This window comes from Phocoena phocoena, chromosome 5 (genome assembly GCF_963924675.1).
Source record: "Phocoena phocoena chromosome 5, mPhoPho1.1, whole genome shotgun sequence".
Taxonomy (NCBI): Eukaryota; Metazoa; Chordata; class Mammalia; order Artiodactyla; family Phocoenidae; genus Phocoena; species Phocoena phocoena.
Window position 1 is genome coordinate 22,501,407 of NC_089223.1, and position 23,399 is coordinate 22,524,805.

Consider the following 23,399-nt stretch of genomic DNA (forward strand, 5'->3'; position numbering starts at 1 on the left):
TAACTGTGTAATAAAAAGACCTAAGTACTCTGCTACCTAAGATATTTCAAACTAAGTATCAGAATACAGTTCAGTGAACAAATTGCTAGTGAATAGATGACAGGTAGAGTTTTATTACAGCTTTTGGTAACAAATATTAAGATATTTCCTGCTTTATTAAAACCTAGTTTCTTATTGTGAATATCTAAGTATCTCAACTTATTTCTTTATAGTACTTATGGATGAGCTCCAAATACATTCTTTATTCTCTAATTTTGCACTGCTCAAATATGTGCTTAATTTTGTGGGAAAAAGGACGGCAGAACTGAACAACGGCACAAAACAAAACAAAAAACAAAATGTAAAACGCAGTTCTATAGACTTATGCCCCAACATTTTCACATAAATATTTCAATAACTATATTCAGTAATTTGCTCCTTAATTTATATCACTTTTTATTACCTGTAAAATTTACTATCAGACATATATATATGCATAAATATAAAATATATAAATATACACACACACACATATATATGTGAGAGATATATCTGATGTAGCTTATAAATCAGAAAACTAAATCTTTATTAAAGTCTTTTACATGGTTAAGAATTCTACAAAATTTCTGTTGGACTCAATTGAGATTTCTAATTATAAGTTCCTTATTTTTGACTTTTGGTATTTTCTAGTGGCACTGAAATTAATGTCCTAGCATGAGCAGCAGGACACACTTGAGTGCAATCAGGGCAGCGAGGCAGGTGTCGGCCAGGCCACCTTGGCAATCAGTTTTCTTGGCGCAGACAATCTCAAAATCACTCTCACATTCCCACACTGTGCTTTATTCTTCCATTGACCTCTACGTCTGACCTCTCCCGAAGAATTATAATCAAGAAATTATTACTGTTGCTTTTCTTTGTAACTTGCATACTTACAATCAGGAGGCATCTTTTCCATAAATACTGTGTAATATTCTTTTAGAAGTTCAAAATTTTCCTGATTAATACTTTCTTGCAAAGAGACATCTCCAAACCTAAACATAGAAAAAAGAGAATAGTTATGGGTTACAAAATAGCACCCGAAAGTTACTTTTTTTAATCTTTCTTTTTTAAATAGGTGGCAACAGTTTTGTAAGGAAGGAGTCTCTGTTTTCTAAGCAACATTGTGCAAAGGTGATTTCAACTATATTCCAGTCTCCACTGGCCCTGACTCCACCAATCCCTATTGACATACCAAAATATTCTCACAGTCATCAAATGTGAACCAAAATGAAATATGAAATCTAAAACACCAACCCCGTGCCTCTGCATAATTGATACTCAGTTAATGTTAGTCTCCCTACCTCTGCAGGGCTATATCTCTAAAGACCTAAAAACTCTTCCTTCTCTCTTTTTATCCCTCCTATATTCCTCTTCACCGATGACAGCTTGCGGAGAGGTCCAGAGGACCAGGACTGAACACCGGGCTACACACAGTCTTAAACACACTGTCAACTGCTGTAGGCACATGTAGAGTACTCCAGTCTCCCAGGGACTGGTTCACTTCTGTGGCCCTTTCTTTCTGCCCACACCATGAAGGATGCCAGCCTCTGTACTGGTGCTCTTCTGCCACCTTCTTCAGGCAAAACTTTCTACCTGTATATCACTGACCTTGTGTTTTCTTTAAGCCCTTCTCAGGCTTAAACTTAAAATCCTCTTGTCTCTCTATAAAAGGATGCCATGCAAATGGCTTCCAATATGTATCCTCATCCAAATATCTCCATTCAAATCTGTATTTCTAGATGTCAACTTAAAATTTCAAAGTGAATTAACCCACACCACTTCAAATGCAACCTAACCAAAAACTGAAACCTCCTCCTCCTTTTGTTTAGAAATAGGTGTGTTTCTAATATTCTGACATTAATTCAGCTTCAAAATCTAGGCACCCTTTTGGATTTCCTCGGTTTTCCACACTCCATCCACTATTCACTGATATATTCACATCTCTGGTATCCTTTCCTTCTTTTTCTTTACCACTGCCATTTTAGGTATTTAGTAATATTCAGTCTCGACTGGATATAAAGCCTCCCAAATATGAGAAGTGCTATGCCTCCAGGCTCCTTCCCTTCCAATCTATCCCTTACATCATGGTCAGATCATTCATTCATTCAACAAATATTTATTTAACATCAGCCATGTGCCAGATGCTCCATGGGCAATGAATGAAATGTTGGAGAAGTTAGTCTATCACCCGTTTCATCATATCCGCTCACTAAACTTCACTGCATCTCCCCTCTGTGTAAGAACAAAGTCCAGTCTCTTTAGTTTAGCATCTAATGTCTCCACAAAGGCCTCCGAAACCCTTTGTTTGTGGGAATGGAATTACACCCTTCTACTTTACCAGCAGGATTTTGATGCCTTTGGGACTTTTAACATGCTATTCCTCCTCTGACTAGGAAGCCTTACCTTCCTTATCAGCTTGATTAATTCTGATTTGTCCTTCAAAGCCCTGTGGAAGGTGCATGTATACTATGAAACCTTCCTGACAAAATGTTCTCCCATCTGTGAATCACTTTCTTTCCTCCATGAATCCTGTCCCTTCTACATCTTTGCTTATTGTATGAATCAAACTGTAGTGTATCATTTGTTGAACCGTCTTCCTTAAAGGATGGTAGGTCCTTTCAGGATGCAGATCATGTCAGTTCTTGTTACACTGCCTGTTCCCTGTGTCCCACAGCTTGGCAGAGTAATGCCTGGTGCAGACTCAATGTTCAATAACTTTACTGAGTTAAACTTGGAGGACAGGAATACGAACCCAGGAAAATCTATAGGAGAGTTAGCTTGAACTCTGAAATACACTCTTCTACCTTTTTCAGACATTATAAACACCTGGTATTTAAAAAAATGTTATCCTTGCTGGAGTAATACTAGTGTTACAGACTAAATGTTTGTGTCCCCCCAAAGATCATATGTTGAAGCCCTAACCCTCAGTGTGCTTGTGTTTGAAGATGGAACCTCTGAAGAAGTCATTAAGATTATGAGGGTGGGGCCCTGAACCAGTAGGATTAGTGTCCTTGTGAAAAGAGTCATCAAAGAGCTGGTTCTCTCTCTCTACACACACAAAGAAGAGGTCATGTGAGCACACAGCAAGAAAGCTGAAGACAATTCTCACCAGAAACCAAATTGGCCAGAACCTGGGACTTCTCAACCTCTAAAACTGTGAGAAATAAATTTCTGTTGTTTAAGCCACACAACCTGTGGTAGTTTGTTATGGTAGCCCAAGCAGATTAATTAGTACTTACTTATTTACAAATGGATATACATTACATAAGTTTTGGCTATGAATACATATATAGTAACATATTATACCTGGATTACATAGCATACCTAACATGTGAATGTTGATGGAAAAAGCTCAAAATTCAGAATCAGAAAAATGAAGCTCAGAGAACAAAGTGATTTGCTCAAAGTAGTAGTTGGTTGATATCCGAGGGCCAGCCTTCCTGCTTCCCTTTGCGTTTCTCTCTATTTTGCAGTTTGTGTCTCCTTTTCAAATCCTATGTATCTTAAACAGCATCCAGGTATGAAAAAATACTTTTTTTTTTTTTTTTTGCGGTATGTGGGCCTCTCACTGTTGTGGTCTCTCCCGTTGCAGAGCACAGGCGGCTCAGCGGCCATGGCTCATGGGCCCAGCTGCTCTGCGGCATGTGGGATCTTCCCAGACCAGGGCACGAACCTGTGTCCCCTGCATTGGCAGGCAGACTCTCAACCACTGCGACACCAGGGAAGCCCGAAAAAATATATTTTTATAGGCAAGACAGATGAGAGAGAAGGAGAGGGGCATTTAAGAAAAAATAAAGTGACTAACATCTAAAATAGTAACAATGACATGTAAATTAACCTAATCTAGAAGGCTTGAAAGTACAATGCTAACTATTCCTTGAAAAGTCTGTAAATGGAGAGTCTCACATCTCTCTCAAGACTACACTCACAGGCCTTAACTTAGCATTTAAACTCCACTCTGTACTCTAGTGTACCAAAGAAGAGACAATTAATTTAGAGTGCTGTTTTTCCCCCCAATTGTTCATTAATATCATTTACCTCCCAAATTTTATAATTTATGTTCATAAATATCATTCTCCTCAACCTGTGAACTTGCTGTGAGACAACATATAAAGATGACTGGAATATAATCTGATCTTACATAATTATTTGCAAAAGTGCTTAATTATTGAAGAATCAACTTTTTGTACAATACAGTGAAAAAAATTATATTCTGATTTAAGCATACTATAAGACAAGAGACTAATAGCTTCCACACAGTTTGAGATTAAACATGCAATACAAAACTGGCATAGAATTTTGTAACTGGCAAGTGAGAATTATGAAAATCTATGTTGTCCAGAAAATCTTTTGGATGAAAGGGAGAGACGGAGAAATCGTTGAAAATAGTAGCTAAAAACAGGCACCTTCATCATCATTGAAATTGAAGACAGCTATAAATGTAGTGTTAGGTTTAGTTTAGTAAAAAACATTAATAAAGGATTAAAACACACATAACAAGTCATGGCAAAGAATATGCCAGCTACCTATGGGGGAAGGAAACATTTAGAGAGTGAATTATTGACAAGGAAGCATTTTAAAATAGTCTTCAAAAGTTTTGCTTTGGGGGAAATTTTCCAGCAAGGCTTTACAGCAAGACACTAACTTCTGGGCTTCGCTGGTGGCGCAGTGGTTGAGAATCCACCTGCCGATGCAGGGGACACGGGTTCGTGCCCTGGTCTGGGAAGATCCCACATGCCGCGGAGTGGCTGGGCCCATGAGCCATGGCCACTGAGCCTGCGCGTCCGAAGCCTGTGTTCCACAATGGGAGAGGCCACAGCGGTGAGAGGCCCGCGTACCACAAAAAAAAAAAAAAAAAAAGCCACTAACTTCTTTCTCTGAGAAGTTTTAGAGAATCTTTTAAAAATGTGTTCTGTGAATCTTAACTCTTATCCACGTTTTCGATAATCTCTACATGGGAATCATGTAAGATGCAAAAGTAATTCCTTTGTCTGCTCAAAGTGTTTTTGACAGTTGCTTATGCGATCACATACAATCATCTGTCATTTAACTGAGAAAATTATTATGAAAAGATGTGTTGTCATCCTCCAATAACAACTATTTTAGTAAATAGATTTTAAAAATTATTTAAATAAATTTTTAAAATTAAAAAAAGTTTTTTGAATAAATTAAAAAAATTATTTTAGTAAATAAAACAAAAGGAAAAAATAGCGTGTTCTATTAGGTCCAGAAAATTTGGACACAATTAGCAGAGTATACAATGTTGAAATATATGTAAGCACAAAAAAATTCTAAAATTTGATACACACATGTAGGTATTTGGAAACATGAAGAAAGTTAATCCATGTGAATATTTTGGTATTGACACCAATATTTTCCTTGTTATTTTGCCATATTTAAATTTGATGTGGGCCAGGAATCCTTAAATATGAATAATTCTGCTTGCCATATCAAATAACTTTGTACTGATGAAAAGGAAAATGTTACCCATGAATCTAATTTCTATGTACAGGAACACGTGGAACTATTTAGCATATCCATAACAATTATATAAAAAAATCAAGTACCGACCTTATATCTGAAGCTTACCTCTCAGCAAGAGTTTGCTGTTCATTGATTCCAACATTAAAAAGTACTGGATACACATGAAGCAATTGTCCTTCTTTAATCTGTAGAGGCAGGGACTCAAACATTCTACCTGGGAGCTTCACCTCCACCACATAATGTTCACTGGAGAAAGAGGAGGGCAAAGAGAAGCAGCCTTGCTTTATTTCATTCAATTTTATGTTACTTTAGATTCACAGGAAACAAACAATAAAACAGCTGGAATATAGCAGTGATTTAGGTTTTTGGCTTCTATCTGCTTATTTTCTTTTATTAATTCATTTGATAATCATTTCATTCACTATTAATTCATTTGATAATCATTTCAAATCACTATTAAATTACTTGGCATAAAGAGTCATTTACACTTATCTCCATTACTCTGAGGTTTTATAGGAAAGGAAGAATATTTAGTGCATCTTTGTATAAAAGGGCCATGTGCATAAGAGCTTCAATATTTGTTTTCTTGATTTAATTATTTAAAAACACAGTCTCAAGAATAAGAAGAGCAATTTTATGATGGATTTTTTAATATAGTGAAACTAATGAACCAAATCATTTATACATTTTTTAGCATGGCCTAATTGTTATTATAGATGAACCTCCGTTTGTGATGACCTGATGGAAATGTAATGATTTCATTATTTAAGATGTAACCTTTCGGCTTTCCTGATCATTTTGCAACATTAACATATCACCAGAGCATTTTTTCTTTGGAAATTTCCATTAAAAATTACCCCTAAAGTTTAGTGTTGAAAATTCAAATTAGGATTCACAGAATAGGGTCAATAAGAATAGCTGCTTGTAGATTCTGAAACTTGATATCTTCTGATCCAGTGTGAATTGATTAAAGAAATGTCAAGTTTCACCTGGAATTTAGGAAAATCCATGTGTTTCCTGAACTATATAGAGTGCTGGTGTTGTAATATGTGTATGGGGTAACGAAGAACAGGACAATTAGAGAGTCTCTGTGAAAATCTTTTCAGTTTCTCTAGTATAATAATACTGCTACGTACTCTGGACACCTGACAGTGAGACTTGTTTCTTACCTCAGCTTTGAACTAGAGAATCTGGAAATACCATCAATCCTGCAAGCAGGGATGTTAGCACTACCCTCAGAGGATGGACACTTTATTTTTCTTTCCTAAATTGCTCTCAGTGTCCTTTACAATAGCCTGGCTAACAGAAGGCTGATGTTTATTTCAAAATTTTCAGGAATATGAGAAGATTCAATGAGCCAAGCCTGCATTTAAAGATTTCTCTGAAGGTAAAACATTATACACATTCTTTATGATAACTTTTTTTTTAAATTGAAGTATAGCTGATATACAATGTTGTGTTTCAGGTGTACAGCAAAGTGATTATTCTTTTTCAGATTTTTTTCCATTATAGGTTATTACAAGATACTGAATAGTTTCCCTGTGCTATACAGTAGGTCAACGTTATTTATATAGTAGTGTGTATCTGTTAATTCCATACTCCCAATTTACCCCCCACCCCTTTCCCGTTTGGTAATTGTAAGGTTGTTTTCTATGTCTGTGAGTCTATTTCTGTTTTGTAAATAAGTTCATTTGTATCATTTTTTTTGATTCCACATATAAGTGATATTATGTGATATTTGTCTTTGTCTGACTTACTTCACTTAGTATGATCATTTCTACGTCCATCCATGTTGCTGTAAATAGCATTATTTCATTCTTTTTTATGGCTAATATTCCATTGTATATATGTACCACATCTTCCTTATTCATTCATCTGCCAATGGGCATTTAGGTTGCTTCCATGTCTTGGTTGTTGTAAATAGTGCTGCTGTGAACATTGGGGTGCATGTGTCTTTTTGAATTAGGGGTTTCATTTTTTTCCAGAGATATGCTCAGGAGTGGGCTTGCTGGATCATATGATAACTCTACTTTTAGTTTTTTAAGGAACCTCCATACTGTTCTCCATAGTGGCTGCACCAATTTATATTCCCACAAACAGTGTAGGAGGGTTCCCTTTTCTCCACACCCTCTCTAGCATTTATTATTTGTAGACTTTTTGATGATGGCCATTCTGACTGGTTGTGAGGTGACACCTCATTGCAGTTTTGATCTACATCTCTCTAATAATTAGCAATGCTGAGCATCTTTTCATGTACCTGCTGGCCATCTGTATGTCTTCTCTGGAGAAATGTCTATTTAGGTCTACTGCCCATTTTTTGATTATTTTTTTTTTTGATATTGAGCTGTACGAACTGTATATTTTGGAAATTAATCCCTTCTCAGTTTCATCATTTGCAAATATTTTCTCCCATTCTGTTTGTTGTCTTTTTGTTTTGTTTATGGTTTCCTTTGCTGTGCAAAAGCCTTTAAGTTTAATTAGGTCCCATTTGTTTATTTTTGCTTTTGTTTTCATTACTCTAAGGGACAGATCCAAAAAAAGATTGCAATTTATGTCAACAGTGTTCTGCCCTATGTTTTCCTCTAGGAGTTTTATAGTATCCAGTCTTACATTTAGGTCTTTAATCCATTTTGAGTTTATTTTTGTAAACTCAACGAATGTTCTAATTTCATTCGTTTACATGCAGCTGCCCAATTTTCCCAGCACCACTTATTAAACAGACTACCTTTTCTCCATTCTATATTCTTGCCTCCTTTGTAGTAGTTGTAATGACCATAAGTCTGTAGGTTTATTTCTGGACTTTCTATATGATAACATTTTGTCATCTCTATTAAAATATAATTGACATAGGGCTTCCCTGGTGGCGCAGTGGAGAGTCCGCCGGCTGATGCAGGGGACACGGGTTTGTGCCCCGGTCCGGGAAGATCCCACATGCCGCGGAGTGGCTGGGCCCGTGAGCCATGGCCGCCGAGCCTGAGCGTCCGGAGCCTGTGCTCCACAACGGGAGAGGCCACAACAGTGAGAGGCCCACATACCGCAAAAAAAAAAAAAAAAAAATAATAATAATAATTAAGAAAAATGGTGGTATGTGCCCCGACATAGGAATATACCTTTTATAAAATGTTGCTGCTTTTAATACCAAGAATTTAATACCAAGTCATCTCAAGAATTATGACACTATTAACCAAATGATTCCAGCAAAAATAAAAACATCCAGACCTTTAGATTAGATAGTAATAAAGAGAAAAATTTTTTCTCATGCCTGCTATTATTTTGAATTTCTCATATTTCATAGGGGAGCCTTACCCTACTTACCTCATTTTAGTACAGTTTACGAACATTCATGAGACTTTTATGAGTTTTTCAAGATCTTCCCCTGTCATGTCACCTACATTTATTTTTCACCAAAAAGGCAAAGAGAACAAAAGAAACATTTCCAACCAAACTTTAATTCTCCTTGGCTCCTTTGTCAGGGGTTAATTAAAAATATCTAACAAAGCTTGGTCTTAGGAAATGAACACCACTTACCGCCTTCCTGTTATAACTGGCAAGACATCATTGGATGTGGCTTCAGTTATTTTAAAAGCGACTTTCTTCAAATCCGAAATACCAACGGCCATGTCCTCCAGCATTCCAATTTCCTCACCTAAACAAGGGCAAAGGAGCCTAGTTACAAACATACTATTTGAAGAAAGTCACTTTGTACTCCACCTCCCTGCTGGAATTTGTTCTAACAGTTTAGTGAATGAGTTTCTGAAGGCAGCGAATCCATTCTCAATACGTTTTCCTGAGTCTGAAGGTTTTCACCAGTGAAACAAGAACCATTTAAATAGACTCCAGCTGTCCACATACCCTTTGAGGGAAGGAAAGAGGAATGCCTTTGCTGGAAGGTTAGAGAGAAGTTTTAATCCTTCTATGGCACAAAGTATCATGCAGGTCTCTTTCCCTTGGCAGGACTGACATTTGATTTCTAGAAATAATAGAGATGGCTGAACTGAAGGTCACTGACCCAAGCTCATGCTAGCTTTATATCTTAATACACTGACAAATAAAACCTAAGAAGGAGGTAATTAAATAAGATTCTAGATCAGTCCTGCACAACAGAAATATAACGTGAGCCACATATATAATTTTAAATTTCTTGGTAATCATCTTTTTAAAGAGTAAAATTTTAAAAGGTGAAATTAACTTTAATAATCTGTTTTCCTTTAGCCTGATAGTTCCAAAATAACATTTCAGCTGTAAATCAATATACTATGATTAATTATTCATTAATTATTAATATAAAACTCTTTTTTCACTAGTCTTTGAAACCTGGTGTGCACGTTGAGTACTTATTGATTTGGACTAGATACATTTCAAGTGCTCAATTGCCATACCAACCTATGTATTGAACAGGGCAGCTCTAGACAGTACAGAGTTGGGACTTTAAAAATCCAGTCATTGAAACTAGGTTGGCAAAAGCCTTTATTTAAAAAGCCAGATGGCTGCTCAGGACTCCACTGTGAAATAATCTATAATTCCATTTTCAAAACATAATGAGAAAAAAAAATGTCATGAAGAACCTAGGGGTAAGACAGGAATAAAGACACAGACCTACTAGAGAATGGACTTGAGGATATGGGGAGGGGGAAGGGTGACTTGAGGATATGGGGAAGGGGAAGGGTGAGCTGTGACAAAGCGAGAGAGAGGCATGGACATATGTACACTGCCAAACGTGGGGTAGATAGCTGGTGGGAAGTGGCTGCGTGGCACAGGGAGATCAGCTCGGTGCTTTGTGACCCCCTGGAGGGGTGGGATAGGGAGGGTGGGAGGGAGGGAGACGCAAGAGGGAAGAGATATGGGAACATATGTATATGTATAGTCGATTCACTTTGTTGTGAAGCAGAGGCTAACGCACCATTGTGAAGCAATTATACCCCAATAAAGATGTTAAAAAAATAAAATAAAATAAATCTTGAAGACTAAGAAAACAAAAAACATAATGAGAGTAAAAGCACAGTGACAAGGAAAATGAATACAAAGAACTAAAAATTACATTCTTTCTCTAATGCTTGATGCAAGAAAGGTTTACTACTCATTTTTATATTTAACTGAAGAATCTATGGATCACATATCTTTATGAATAGGAATATTATTTTAACATGGACTAAAGCAATACTTACTATATGTACTTAGCAGTCCTTCATATTGTACTATCAATCCCACCGTGTGAAGCTGCTCAAGGAAGCCAGGGTCATACAAACTTGTGTGCAATTTGATGATAAAACCGCAGACCAATCCAGCAAGCTAAAAAAAAATCATTGAAGAAATTACTGGGGTCAGCAAACTTTAATTTAAAAATATATGTCTTTGAGACATCACAGACATAATTAGAAATTTTCAAGTATATGTAACAAAATTATAACTATTTATATATCCATTTTGAAATGCGTTGACTGCATGTACTCTAGTATGGCTTGGGGAAGGCAGCATTGTGAAATGGGAACAACCATGGACTCGGAATCTGCAAATCCTGTCCCTCCCATTTCTAAGCAGTAAAACCATAAAAAGTTATTTAACACTTCCAAATCTTTCTGTTCTTATTTTTTTGCACACGGAAAATAGAGATAATAGTTCTCATTTTGCAGAGTCGTTGAAAGGACACAATGGAGAAATGTGTATAAGGCAGAGCACAACGCCTGACACTTAGCTCCGTTTGCTACTGGGTCGTGCATGAAATCGGGAATATTTTGGGTAAAACATTCCCTTTGTCTGGAAGGTTTAGAAGGAGAGGCTTCTGTCTCTTTCCTTCCACGTGTCTGTCTATAAAACTCAATCATGGTGGTAGAGGCAGGAGGGGAGAAGGAACACAGCCATTGTGATGGAGGCCAACCTTGGTGTCATGGGCTAGGGTTGGGTGTAGGCAAAGGAGGTGGTCCTGTCAAACTTCCCATTCAAGACTATGGCCTGGTGAACTTATTTTATAAACACCAAAAAAGAGATCATTATGAAGTCCCGTCCTGGGATTCATGAGGGACCTGTATAAATAAGGGGTTGCAAACAGATCCCTTTTGCCGGTCCTGGCTGCCATCCACACTGTGCACGGTGTGGAGAGCCCACGGCATAATATGAGGACAGGACGGGGGACCTTTCCTTCACAGACTTTCTGTGCTGTGAAACAGCATGGACATTTCAGAGACTTGGCCACCTCTTTGCTGAAATAAATACTTCAGGTCTCAGACACTGTTTCCATTCGGCTTGTATTTATTATGAGTAAGCAAAACTGGGTACTAAACTTTAAGAAAAGAATCCCTTTAAAAAGAAAACTGCCAAAGGACCTATGGTATAGCACAGGAAACTCTGCTCAAAATTATGTAACAACCTCAATGGGAAAAGAATTTGCAAAAGAATAGATATATGTGTATGTATAACTGAATCACTTTGCTGTACACCTGAAACTATCACAACATTGTTAATCAACTATATGTCAATATAAAATAAAAGGATTCAGGAAAAAATAAAACTGTCAAAAAAAGATATCTATCTTCACCAAGGATACTGTTTGACAACCCATCATTGTGCTGGGCTCACAAGATCAAGAGGCACCTACTGCTTGGCTGAAGACGACGTCTCTTCTTAGCGTCAGCATCAAACATTGGGGAAGGCTGTAGGCAAGCTCTTGAAGGAGCACGAACGTCAGGGACTGCTTGGCTCGATTCACCACTTCTCCCATGCAGTCCTTCAGGGTAAGGATGAGGGGATACAGCTGTTCATACCAGTCCTCTGTGGGGTGGATGGGGCATAAGAACAGTGGGATAGATGAAGGAAGGTCTTGGAAGATAGAACCAATTTGTATATTTTTTCAGTGAAGTTCTACACATTATTAAGGAGTCACAAAGATTAGATTTAAAGATCTCCGATTCCAATCTCTCCTCTGAACTCCAGGTGTCTATTACCAGCCACCCACTTGGGTGTATCTAACTCATCTATAGTAGAAGTCTTCTCTTCTCTACTCATCTCTAATCTGTGCATTGCCTGTATCTTAGCGGATGGTGCCACCAAACTCTTCCTATGCTGGAAACAATTTCTTGGACTTCTTCTACAGTCTCCACATTTACTGGGTCATTAAATCAGTTCTACCACCATAGTAAGCCATCAAACACTCATCTTCCTCCTTGCCCTCGCCCTCTCCCATCATCATTTATCCATCTCCTTCGGACCACTTTCTATTCCGCTCCATAACTGACCCCTCTTCCTCCAGTCATATTCTACTCGAATCCTTTCTCAACAGAGTTGCTAGAGGGGGCTTTCTAATCAGTTTGAATCCCATCACTCACTCTTTCACTTCCTTAACTTAAACTATTTTAAACACACCAAAACATTCAGAACAAAGTCCCAAAGCATGACAGACCCTGCATTATCTGACCTCTGCCTACATGTTCAGTCTCATCGCTCAGAACTTTTTCACTTGAAGCCTTGAGTCCAGGTGAGCTGAATAACATGGATTTCCCCAAACCTGTTGTCTCTCATCTCAGTGTCTTTGCAAATCCTATCTCCAATCCTGGAGCACATACGTATCTTCCTGACAAACACTTTACCTTCTCTGCAGACTCAACAGGGTTTCTCTCTTCCAGGAAGTCTTCTTGATTTTCCCCTTAATCCCCTCCTCCCCCGATCCCTGTTTACTAAAAGTTTGCATCACAGCTCCTTGCTCTTACTGTTCTAGAGTGATCCATGCTGTTCTGCAAGAAAGGGAGCTCACTGAGGGTGAGAAATTTCTGCTTTAATCACTGAATCTCCAGAAGCTAGCATAGCAGATATTCAGTTTTTAATTGAACGAGTAAAGTTATAATAAATATAACAAAAGTCTTTTAAGATATAGACATGTAAGAGACAATCAAGTTTTTGACAATATTTGGAATTCAAATAGCTTTCCTTCAAATCAGGATACAAAATTGAAACCATCTGTGCTTTTTGTATGTCTAGAAATTTAACATGTTTCAGTTATATAATTATGACTTTGGCATGTGAAATAGAAACAAGTTATATCCTATTTCAGTTTATTTGGAAATCAAACCCCTGACAAATGTCAAACATTATAAATTCCAGACTGTGTGCTATTCCATTAATATATAAATAAAGTAACAGTAGTGGGAAAAATACAAATATGATTTAAAAGAAACAAGCGAATGCTGAAAAATTAATTATGAATCAAGATCTAAAATGGTATGACCGGGGCTTCCCTGTTGGCGCAGTGGTTTAGAGTCCACCTGCCGATGCAGGGGACACGGGTTCATGCCCCGGTCCAGGAAGACCCCACATGCCATGGAGCAGCTGGGCCCGTGAGCCATGGCCGCTGAGCCTGCACGTCCGGAGCATGTGCTCCGCAACGGGAGAGGCCACAGTGAGAGGCCCGCGTACCACAGAAAGAAAGAAAATAATAATAATAAATAAATAAAAATAAAATAAAATGGTATGACCTTCTCAGTTTACAAAAGTGAATGATGTGAAAGGTCAATAATCAGTTAAAACCTTGGAAGAGTTATAGGTAGTGATGAAAAGAATCGTAATCATTATTGTACCATATCTATTATCACTTACTTATTTTATGTTGTGGTGAAATAGATTAGATGAAATAAACCAAAATGGGTGAAAGGATAATTAATGGCCCCAACTCAATAAAAAGATGTGTTCCTGTTAATACTCCATGTAAATGCTTACGTGATGCTATAATGCAAAATACATTAGGAATATTAGGAGTTCTTATTTTAAAATATTGTAGAGTTAAGTGTTATGAGAGGAATAAAAAAACACTAGAGAAAGGGGAATTCAATGAAGGCCTATTAAATCTGTAATCATTTAATAAAGGAATCACTGTGGGCAGCCTAGGATGAAACATGAACCGTGGTTCAAGTACAACAGGCATTCGGTGACTATTGATTTTTATGTCATTAGTAGCTGTAAAAAGGGCAAATGGAGGTACATTAGACTTATTTTCAGAATAAAAGACACATCAGTAGACACCAAGAAGGAATATTCGATATTCCTATTGTTTTCATATTTACATTCTTTTATCTCCCATTCTCTCCTACTCTCTAATTATTGTTCTCAATATGAACGTACACACACACACACACACACACACACACACACACACGACGAATATCTCAATAAATTGACCCAGATGTAGATCTTAAAAGACAACAGACTGAAAACCTATTTTGTTTTGTGCTGAGGTCTGCAGAGATCTACTGAAGAATTCTCCAACATAAGATAAAGCCTGTGCGCAGTAGGTGGCGCTGTTTTACCAGGCTGAAGTAGAACTAACTTGGTCACTTACTCCATTCAGGTAACAGATTTATATACTCTTTTATATATTTGCACAGTTCCCAAACAGCAGGTACATGTTGTATGGGCACTTTGCATCCTACTCTCCTGTGTCAAGTGGTCAATAACCTGGCCAAAAGTGTAATAGGCTCTTTCTATTAGAAAATGGAAAATTAACTTAATTTTTTTCCCTTGGAAGATACTAAGTGACGGCTCAAATTAAATATAGCTGATGGTTTTCTTGAAGATCTTTAAAAGAGGAATCTTCACAGATTTCTTCATTAGCATCAGGATAATTTCTTTACTCACTTCTAAACCTGTCTTCACACTTATCTAACCATTTGACTCAATCAGAAATTACAATGACATTAAAAAAGAGACAGAGAGATCACCTGATTTCTAGTCCTTCTAGAATAAAACTAAGGACCTGGAAAAATAAATAAATACACTGAAATTCTAAATCTAGGAGTGTTGTTAGGTATTTGTCTGACACTAGCAATATTCCAGTGTCTCTGTTTATACTTTTTTATGGCTAAAAGTTAAGGAAAATGACAATATAAGAAAACATTAATGATGAATGAGAAAATTACAAGTTGGTGAGCAAGGTAGAATGGCTTAAAGATATTAATAAGCTTCCTATAAAGAAGCATACTTGAGAAAGCTAGAATTACATTTTTTTTTCTAGAAAAAAAGCAATTTAAGTTCAGCAGATAAAGGAAAACCTCACTGGCAAATGCAAATTGTGATGGCTTCAGGTTTTGTTCCCTGTTAATATTCACTCTGTAAATCTCAGGTTCTGAAATAAACACAATGGGGTGTGATAGGCCAAAGAAAGGCCAAAGTAGTCAGTTCATAAACAGCCTTTTTGCTCCAATGAGCATTCCAAATCACTCTCACAAAGGCAAACGAAATGTTTTAGTTTTCTCTTTAAAAATATTTTGGGGGGCTTCCCTGGTGGCGCAGCAGTTAAGAATCCGCCTGCCAATGCAAGGGACACGGGTTCAAGCCCTGGTCCAGGAAGATCCCACATGCCGCGGAGCACCTAAGCCCGTGCACCACAACTACTGAGCCTGCACTCTAGAGCCCACAAGCCACAACTACTGAAGCCCGCATGTCTAGAGCCTGTGCTCCACAACAAGAGAAGCCACCGCAATGAGAAGCGCGCACACTGCAACAAAGAGTAGCCCCCGCTCACTGCAACTAGAGAGAAAGCCCGCGTGCAGCAACAAAGTCCCAATGCAGCCAAAAATAAATAAATTAAAAAATATATATTTTTTCGGTAACAACAAAAAAAGCTGTAACTCCTGACGGTCCTGAGACCACTGTCATATCCCTCTCAGCTTCCTGTCTCTCCATACTTACAATTTACATGGGGTTTATTTTGCCCTGATGGGAAAACCATTTTCTGGGAGGGATAAAGATGGTGTTCGTTCTGCATTTTCTAGTCCAAGGAAGAAATCTTGAAATGCACACATCCACTCTTCTGAGTTTAGTTTCCTCACGTTTCAACTGAGATTTTACACACACACACACACACACACACACACACACACTCCTGATACACCCAAGGACGCAGGGTAGCTCAGGGCTCACCACAATATAGTCACCACACCTACACCTCTCACAGAAGCTAACTGGCCCAGCAGGCACTTAAGTGCCCACATCGTGGATTCTATCCCCTGGGCTCCTTTTAGTGACAGAGGAAAATATGAAGAGAATGTTTTAGCGTCTCTATAAAAACTTGCTGAAACTCCTTAACCCTGAGACCAAGAAGCAGAGTCTTTCCTCAGGAAAGCATTAAAAAGCGTGTGGCTCTGCTGAGCTTTTCCTGAGCTTTGTGAAGTGTGTTGGAAGGCATCCAAGCAGAGCCTGTTTTCCAGCTTCTCCAACGTATTCAAGTGAATTCACTGAAGGATTCAAAGAATGACTGCCGGGCACCCACCTCCTCCACACACCATCTATTTCCTGTACAGGTTGTTCACGTCCTCTGAGCTCAATGGCTCTTAGGTTGCTCAGGAGAAAAAAAAAAAAGAGCCGAATACCAACCAATGGTAGCAGAGCGTAATGCTTTCTTTCCAATTTCTGAGCCATTTTCTTCTCAGGTGCTTGGTCTCTTTTTCTCATTTAAGATAATGAACTTCACTTCAAGGAAGCTTGTAGCCATTGTTATTTTTGTTATCACCACTTTTTAGACATGGGGGTGGGGGGAAGAAAAGCTCACAGCTTGCATGCCCTTTAAACTTTATGCAAGGAGATAAGAGAAGAAACGAGCCTGGCTCTAAGGATTGCCTAAGTTAAGAAGATGATGAGCTGTGAAGTCATTAGAATGGCCTTTAAGGAGGGTGATAAAATTTTCAAGGTTCTGAGAGGAACAGAGACCCATCCCACAGCTGACAGGGTTTTTATAGGATGCCCAAACCTCAGGTAGCACAGAACTGGCAGTGAGTTCAAGGCTGAGGGCTGGGAGTGGGTATATCATATCCCTGCCCATAGAGTCCTTGTTGGTTTTGAAGAGCCTATGTCCTCTGTCAACCCAGAGATGGCTACCTATGTGCCCCTCTGTCTTTTGGGTACAATTTTACAATGTGAACATCAGCACTGAGGGGTCAACTAATAATAAGTCTTCCTCTCCGGATACCTTCTAGCAGGACTCCTCTGTATACTACACAGGGCCAACTTTGGTCATAGACTCTAGACACCCGGCCATAGGAGGCCTCCAAATATCAGCGGTATCTCTGAGATAGAGGACACAGAAATGAGGCTAATCCAGACAACAGACAAGTAACCAAAGAAAGAAAAGCACCTGTTGAGGCTGGGCTGCCTAGAGTGACTTCCTTGGCCACTCAGAATGACCTCCTCCAAGTCTTCCTAATTCCTTGCCCACCTTTACAATCTGGTCCAGGAATTAAAAAAAACCTGTATTTATCTTTCTTTAAAAAATGCTAACCTGTCTTCCTTATATCAATTTCCCCTCTTTTTTCACCGCCATCGTGAGAAATACATTCGTCCTTCAGAATCCATGGAGGATTGGTTCCAGGAACTCTTGCAAATACCAAAAACCAAGGATGCTCAAGTCCCTTCTATAAAATGTCATAGTACCATCATCCCTCCGTATCCGCGGGTTCCACATCTGGGGATTCAACCAACTGTGGATGAGGAACCTGCAGATACAGAGGGCCGACTGTATCCGACAAATAGAGCCTCTTCAATGTGAGGTCCTATGGTTGATACTAATATTAAAACTCATGACCCCTACCATCAGGGAGCTTAAAATACAGAACCCATAAACTAATCTGGAGGAGGTCAGAAGTGGGACTGGAGGGGAGCGGGGAAGGGACTGAGATGACTTTAAGGACGTGGAAAAGGCAGGAATAAAGGAGAAGTAAGTGTTGAGCCTGAAGCCGTAGGAAAAACCAATGGAAAACCAGGTGGGCAGTCACCATGGTAGACACAGGGAATGGAATAAGTAGGTGTGGGGAGAGAAGAAGGAAGGTGCAGAGTATGGGTGGGCAGAGAGCAAAAAGCTAAGAAGCAAGGCCAAATCTAGAAATAATGGGTATCAGGTAGGGCAAGGTTAACGATAAGCCTGGAAGGAAGATCACATATAAATGTTGTGCCTTCCTTTGCACCTAGTAGGAGCAGTTTTAAAGGCTCCAAGGGTATTCACACAAAAGACAAACGTGTATCTTCAAATGTTATCATCGTCGTGTCCAGTGAGCTATGATCCAAGGTAAGTGACTGACCTTGGCACCTTCCAGCTGTGTGAGAAATGAGTGGACTGCTCGACACACTGCTAGGAGAAGAACAAAGGCAACTTTTCTCATGTCAAGGGAACCTTATTTGTTTAAGTCCTGCCAGTCTGAGAACAATGTCATAAAACTTTCCAGTCTTGCTCTTAGAAAAACAGCAAAGGAAATGCATCAACTGATATCCTGCTTAAACTTCTCATTTCATAGCACAAAGTTGAAAGCCTTAAGTAAATTCTGCTAAGACAGTTTCCAGGAACTAAATCCATTAATCAAACAAGTTCTGCATTGGTTGCAGCACAAAAGTTTTGAATCAGAGTTTACAGTGGACCAGGAAGAGTCACATATTCACATTCCTTGAGCTTATTTTGCCTTTTGGCCTAAAAAAATCTGTAACCTCAGGACTCTGACCTACAAACACGCTGAGCTTTTAAGAATAAGTCATTGAGCAACCTAAAATCACCAATACATCTACATCAGACAGCTCTTGTCATTTAAATTTTGTCCAGTATCTAAGACTGAGAAAAGAGGGGTGGTAGATATTGAGTTGACGAAAGCCTGATTAGAGGGCACCCAGAGGGGAAAAGAAGACACATTATCTACCTGCAGCAAACTAGGTGAGTGTAGAAGTTCAAGGCCAGTAAAGTTCAAGGCCAGTGGAATACAGGGCATCCTTTTAAAAATTATTTCTACAGGGGCTTCCCTGGTGGCGCAGTGGTTGAGAGTCCGCCTGCCGATGCAGGGGACACGGGTTCGTGCCCCGGTCTGGGAAGATCCCACATGCCGTGGAGCGGCTGGCTGCGTGAGCCACGGCCGCTGAGCCTGCGCGTCCGGAGCCTGTGCTCCACAACGGGAGAGGCCACAACAGTGAGAGGCCCGCGTAACGCAAAAAAAAAAAAAAAAAAAAAAAAAAAATATTGCTACAAATCCAACAAAGCCTCATGTAAACAGGTTCAACTTATAAGTGCTGAGTAAGTAGGCAAGTAACCAAACATAACATAAACAGTACCATTTCTCACTCTATTCCATAATTATATGCCCCACAGTTCCCACATGGGATATATGAATCTTTTTTCTTTGACTATCTCAGTTTCTCTGTGGGAGTGAGTATCATCAGATTTATGAGAACGCTAAATAATATTTCAATTGTAATTATGAATACTTGGCAATTCTTAATTTCTGCATAAGGTACAATTCCATAGTAAACTTTTAAGAGATACCGATGGGATCGATTTTCATGAAGTTATCCCATAATATTGCTAATTTGTGTCTGATAAAACTTAACATTTTGTTCAAAGGGTGACAGCAAAAAATTATCTGTACAGAGTTAAGGTTAGAGATGCTTTTTCCTGGAAAGAACAGAAGCAGTGCAGCATCGTGGTTGAGGGGACAGGCTCTCAACTCAGAGCACCAGGGTTGGAATCCAGACGCTGCCACTACACTTGGTTCTACTCTTTCCATCTACAGTCAAATCTCAACATAACAGCCTGGATGTTAAAATCTAAGTCAAATCAGGTTGATCCTCTGCTCAAAATCCTCCAATTACCTCTTGATTTTCTCAGAGTAATAGCCAAAGTCAATACAAAGACACTACATAATCCTTCCCCCAACAAGTTACCTCTAAATTCATCTTCTACTCTCTCCTCTTCACTTTCTCTGTTCAAACCAAACCAGCTTCTTTGCTGTTTCCTGATCATGGAAGGCATACTTATGCCTCAAGGTTTTTGCATTAGTTGTGTTCAATGCCTCAAATATCCTTACCCCAGGTATCCACATGGCTCACTTCCTTACCTCCTTGTGTCTTTGTTCAAACAACTTCTCAGTGAAGCTCGCACTGACTACAAAACTTCAACAATATTCCAAAACCTTTTTACTTCACTCTATATTTTTCCACAGCATTTGCCACTGTTAACATATTAGGTGATGCCCTTATTTCTTATGTTACTTTTTTATGTCGAGAGACGTAAAAAGAATACAAACTTCAGGATGTCAGGTGTTTTGTATGTTTTGTTCATTATTGTATCCCAGTGTCTAGAATAGTGCCTGTATAGTAGATGCTCAACTAAAATATGTTGAATGACTGAAAGCAAAGAAAAAAATCACTTTAAAAATAATGTGAGATGGATTAGAGGATGGGACCTTGAAGATGGCGGAAGAGTAAGACGCGGAGATCACCTTCCTCCCCACAGATACACCAGAAATACATCTACACGTGGAACAACTCCTACAGAACACCTACTGAAGGCTGGTAGAAGACCTCAGACCTCCCAAAAGGCAAGACACTCCCCACGTACCTGGGTAGGGCAAAAGAAAAAAGAGAGACAAAAGAATAGGGACGGCACCTGCACCAGTGGGAGGGAGCTGTGAAGGAGGAAAAGTTTCCACACACTAGGAAGCCCCTTCGCGGGCGGAGACTGCGGGAGGCGGAGTGGGGAGCTTAGGAGCCAAGGAGGAGAGCACAGCGACGGGTGCCGAGGGCAAAGCGGAGAGATTCCCGCACAGAGGATCGGTGCCGACCAGCACTCACCAGCCCGAGAGGCTTGTCTGCTCACCCACCGGGGCGGGCGGGGCTGGGAGCTGAGGCTCGGGCTTCGGTTTCGGATGGATCCCAGGGAGAGGACTGGGGCTGGCGGCGTGAACACAGCCTGAAGGGGTTAGTGCACCACGACTAGCCGGGAGGGAGTTCGGGGAAAAGTCTGCACCTGCCGAAGAGGCAAGAGACTTTTTCTTCCCTCTTTGTTTCCTGGTGCGCGAGGAGAGAGGTTTAAGAGCGCTGCTTAAAGGAGCTCCAGAGACGGGCGCGAGCCGCGGCTAAAAGCGCGGACCCCAGAGACAGGCATGAGACGCTAAGGCCGCTGCTGACGCCACCAAGGGGCCTGTGTGCGAGCACAGGTCACTATCCACACCTCCCTTCCGGGGAGCCTGTGCAGCCCGCCACTGCCAGGTTCCCGGGATCCACGGACAACTTCACCGGGAGAACGCATGGCGGGCCTCACGCTGGTGCAACGTCACGCCGGCCTCTGCCGCTGCAGGCCCGCCCCGCACGCAGTGCCCCTCCCTCCCCCCCCCCCCCCCCCACCCCGGCCTGAGTGCGCCAGAGCCTGCGAATCAGCGGTTCCTTTAACCCCGTCCTGTCTGAGCAAAAAACAGACGCCCTCCAGCGACCTACACGCAGAGGCAGGGCCAAATCCAAAGCTGAGTCCCTGGGAGCTGTGAGAACAAAGAGGAGAAAGGGCAATCTCTCCCAGCAGCCTCAGGGGCAGCGGATTAAAGCTCCACAATCAACTTGATGTACCCTGCATCTGTGGAATACCTGAATAGACAACGAGTCATCCCAAATTGAGGAGGTGGGCTTCGAGAGCAAGCTCTATGATTTTTTCCCCTTTTCCTCTTTTTGTGAATGTGTATGTGTATGCTTCTGTGTGAGACCTTGTCTGTATAGTCTTGCTTCCACCATTTGTCCTAGGGTTCTATCCGTCCATGGTTTTTAAAAAAATTTTTTTCTTAATAATTAATTTTAATAACTTTATTATACTTTTCTTTCTTGCTTGCTTGCTTGCTTGCTTGCTTGCTTTTCTTTCTTTCTTTCCTTCCTTCCTTCCCTCCTTTAGACAACAAATCATCCCAAATTGAGGAGGTGGTCTCTGAGAGCAAGATTTATGATTTTTCCCCCTTTACCTCTTTCTGTGAGGGTGTATGTGTATGCTTCTGTGTAAGATTTTGTCTGTATAGCTTTGCTTCCAAAATTTGTCCTAAGGTTCTATCCGTCCCTTTTTTTTTCTATTCTAAATAAGTATTTTTTAATTCAATAACTTTATTACACTTTATTTTATTTTTACTGTATCTTCTTTCTGTCTTTTTTCTTTCCCTCCTTCCTTCCTTCCTCCCTCCCTCCCTCCTTTTCTTTCCTTCTTGCCTTCTTTCCTTCTTTGCTTCTTTCTTTCTTTTCTCCTTTCTTTCTTCCTTCCTTCCCTCTTTTCCTTCTTTCTTTCCTCATACTTCTACTAATTCTCTCTACTTTTTCTCTCTTTTATTCTGAGCCGTGTGGATGAAAGGCTCTTGGTGCTCCAGCCAGGAGTCAGGGCTCTGCCTCTGAGGCAGGAGAGCTAACTTCAGGACACTGGTCAACAAGAGACCTCCCAGCTCTCTATCAAATGGCGAAAATCTCCCAGAGACCTCCATCTCAATGCCAGAACCCAGCTTCACTCAACGACCAGCAAGCTACAGTGCTGGACAACCTATGCCAAACAACTAGCAAAACAGGAACACAACCCCACCCATTAGCAGAGAGGTTGCCTAAAATCATAATAAGGCCACAGACACCCCAAAACACACCACCAGATGTGAACCTCCCCACTAGAGAGACAAGATCCAGCCTCATCCACCACAACACAGGCACTAGTCCCCTCCACCAGGAAGCCTACACAACCCACTGAACCAACCTTAGCCACTGGAGACAGACATCAAAAACAGCGGGAACTACGAACCTGCAGCCTGCAAAAAGGAGACCCCAGACACAGTAAGATAAGCAAAATGAGAAGACAGAAAAACACACAGCAGATAAAGGAACAAGATAAAAATGCACCAGACCTAACAAATAAAGAGGAAATAGGTGGTCTACCTGAAAAAGAATTCAGAATAATGATAGTAAAGATGATCCGAAATCTTGGAAATAGAATGGACAAAATGCAATAAAGAGTTAACAAGGACCTAGAATAAATAAAGATGACACAAGCAACGATGAACAACACAATAAATGAAATTAAAAGTACTCTACATGGGATCAATAGCAGAATAACTGAGGCAGAAGAACGGATAAGTGACTTGGAAGATAAAATAGTG

At 39.9% G+C, this 23,399-nt stretch overlaps 1 protein-coding gene across 7 annotated transcripts in view; it reads right to left on the minus strand.

Annotated features, from left to right (window-relative positions):
* The window catches only part of INPP4B (inositol polyphosphate-4-phosphatase type II B), a 353,066-nt gene that overhangs the window by 69,184 nt on the left and 260,483 nt on the right, over positions 1–23,399 (minus strand). For 5 of the 7 annotated variants that reach the window (XM_065877994.1, XM_065877993.1, XM_065877998.1 and 2 more), the window contains 5 exons: positions 12,095–12,267; positions 10,668–10,791; positions 9,031–9,148; positions 5,608–5,748; positions 913–1,010 (listed from right to left, as the gene is read on the minus strand). The exons of the other annotated variants lie outside the window; for them this stretch is intronic. In XM_065877994.1, coding sequence (XP_065734066.1) covers positions 913–1,010; positions 5,608–5,748; positions 9,031–9,148; positions 10,668–10,791; positions 12,095–12,267 — 654 coding nt within the window. The remainder of the gene's footprint in view (positions 1–912; positions 1,011–5,607; positions 5,749–9,030; positions 9,149–10,667; positions 10,792–12,094; positions 12,268–23,399) is intronic. 7 annotated transcript variants of the gene reach the window in all.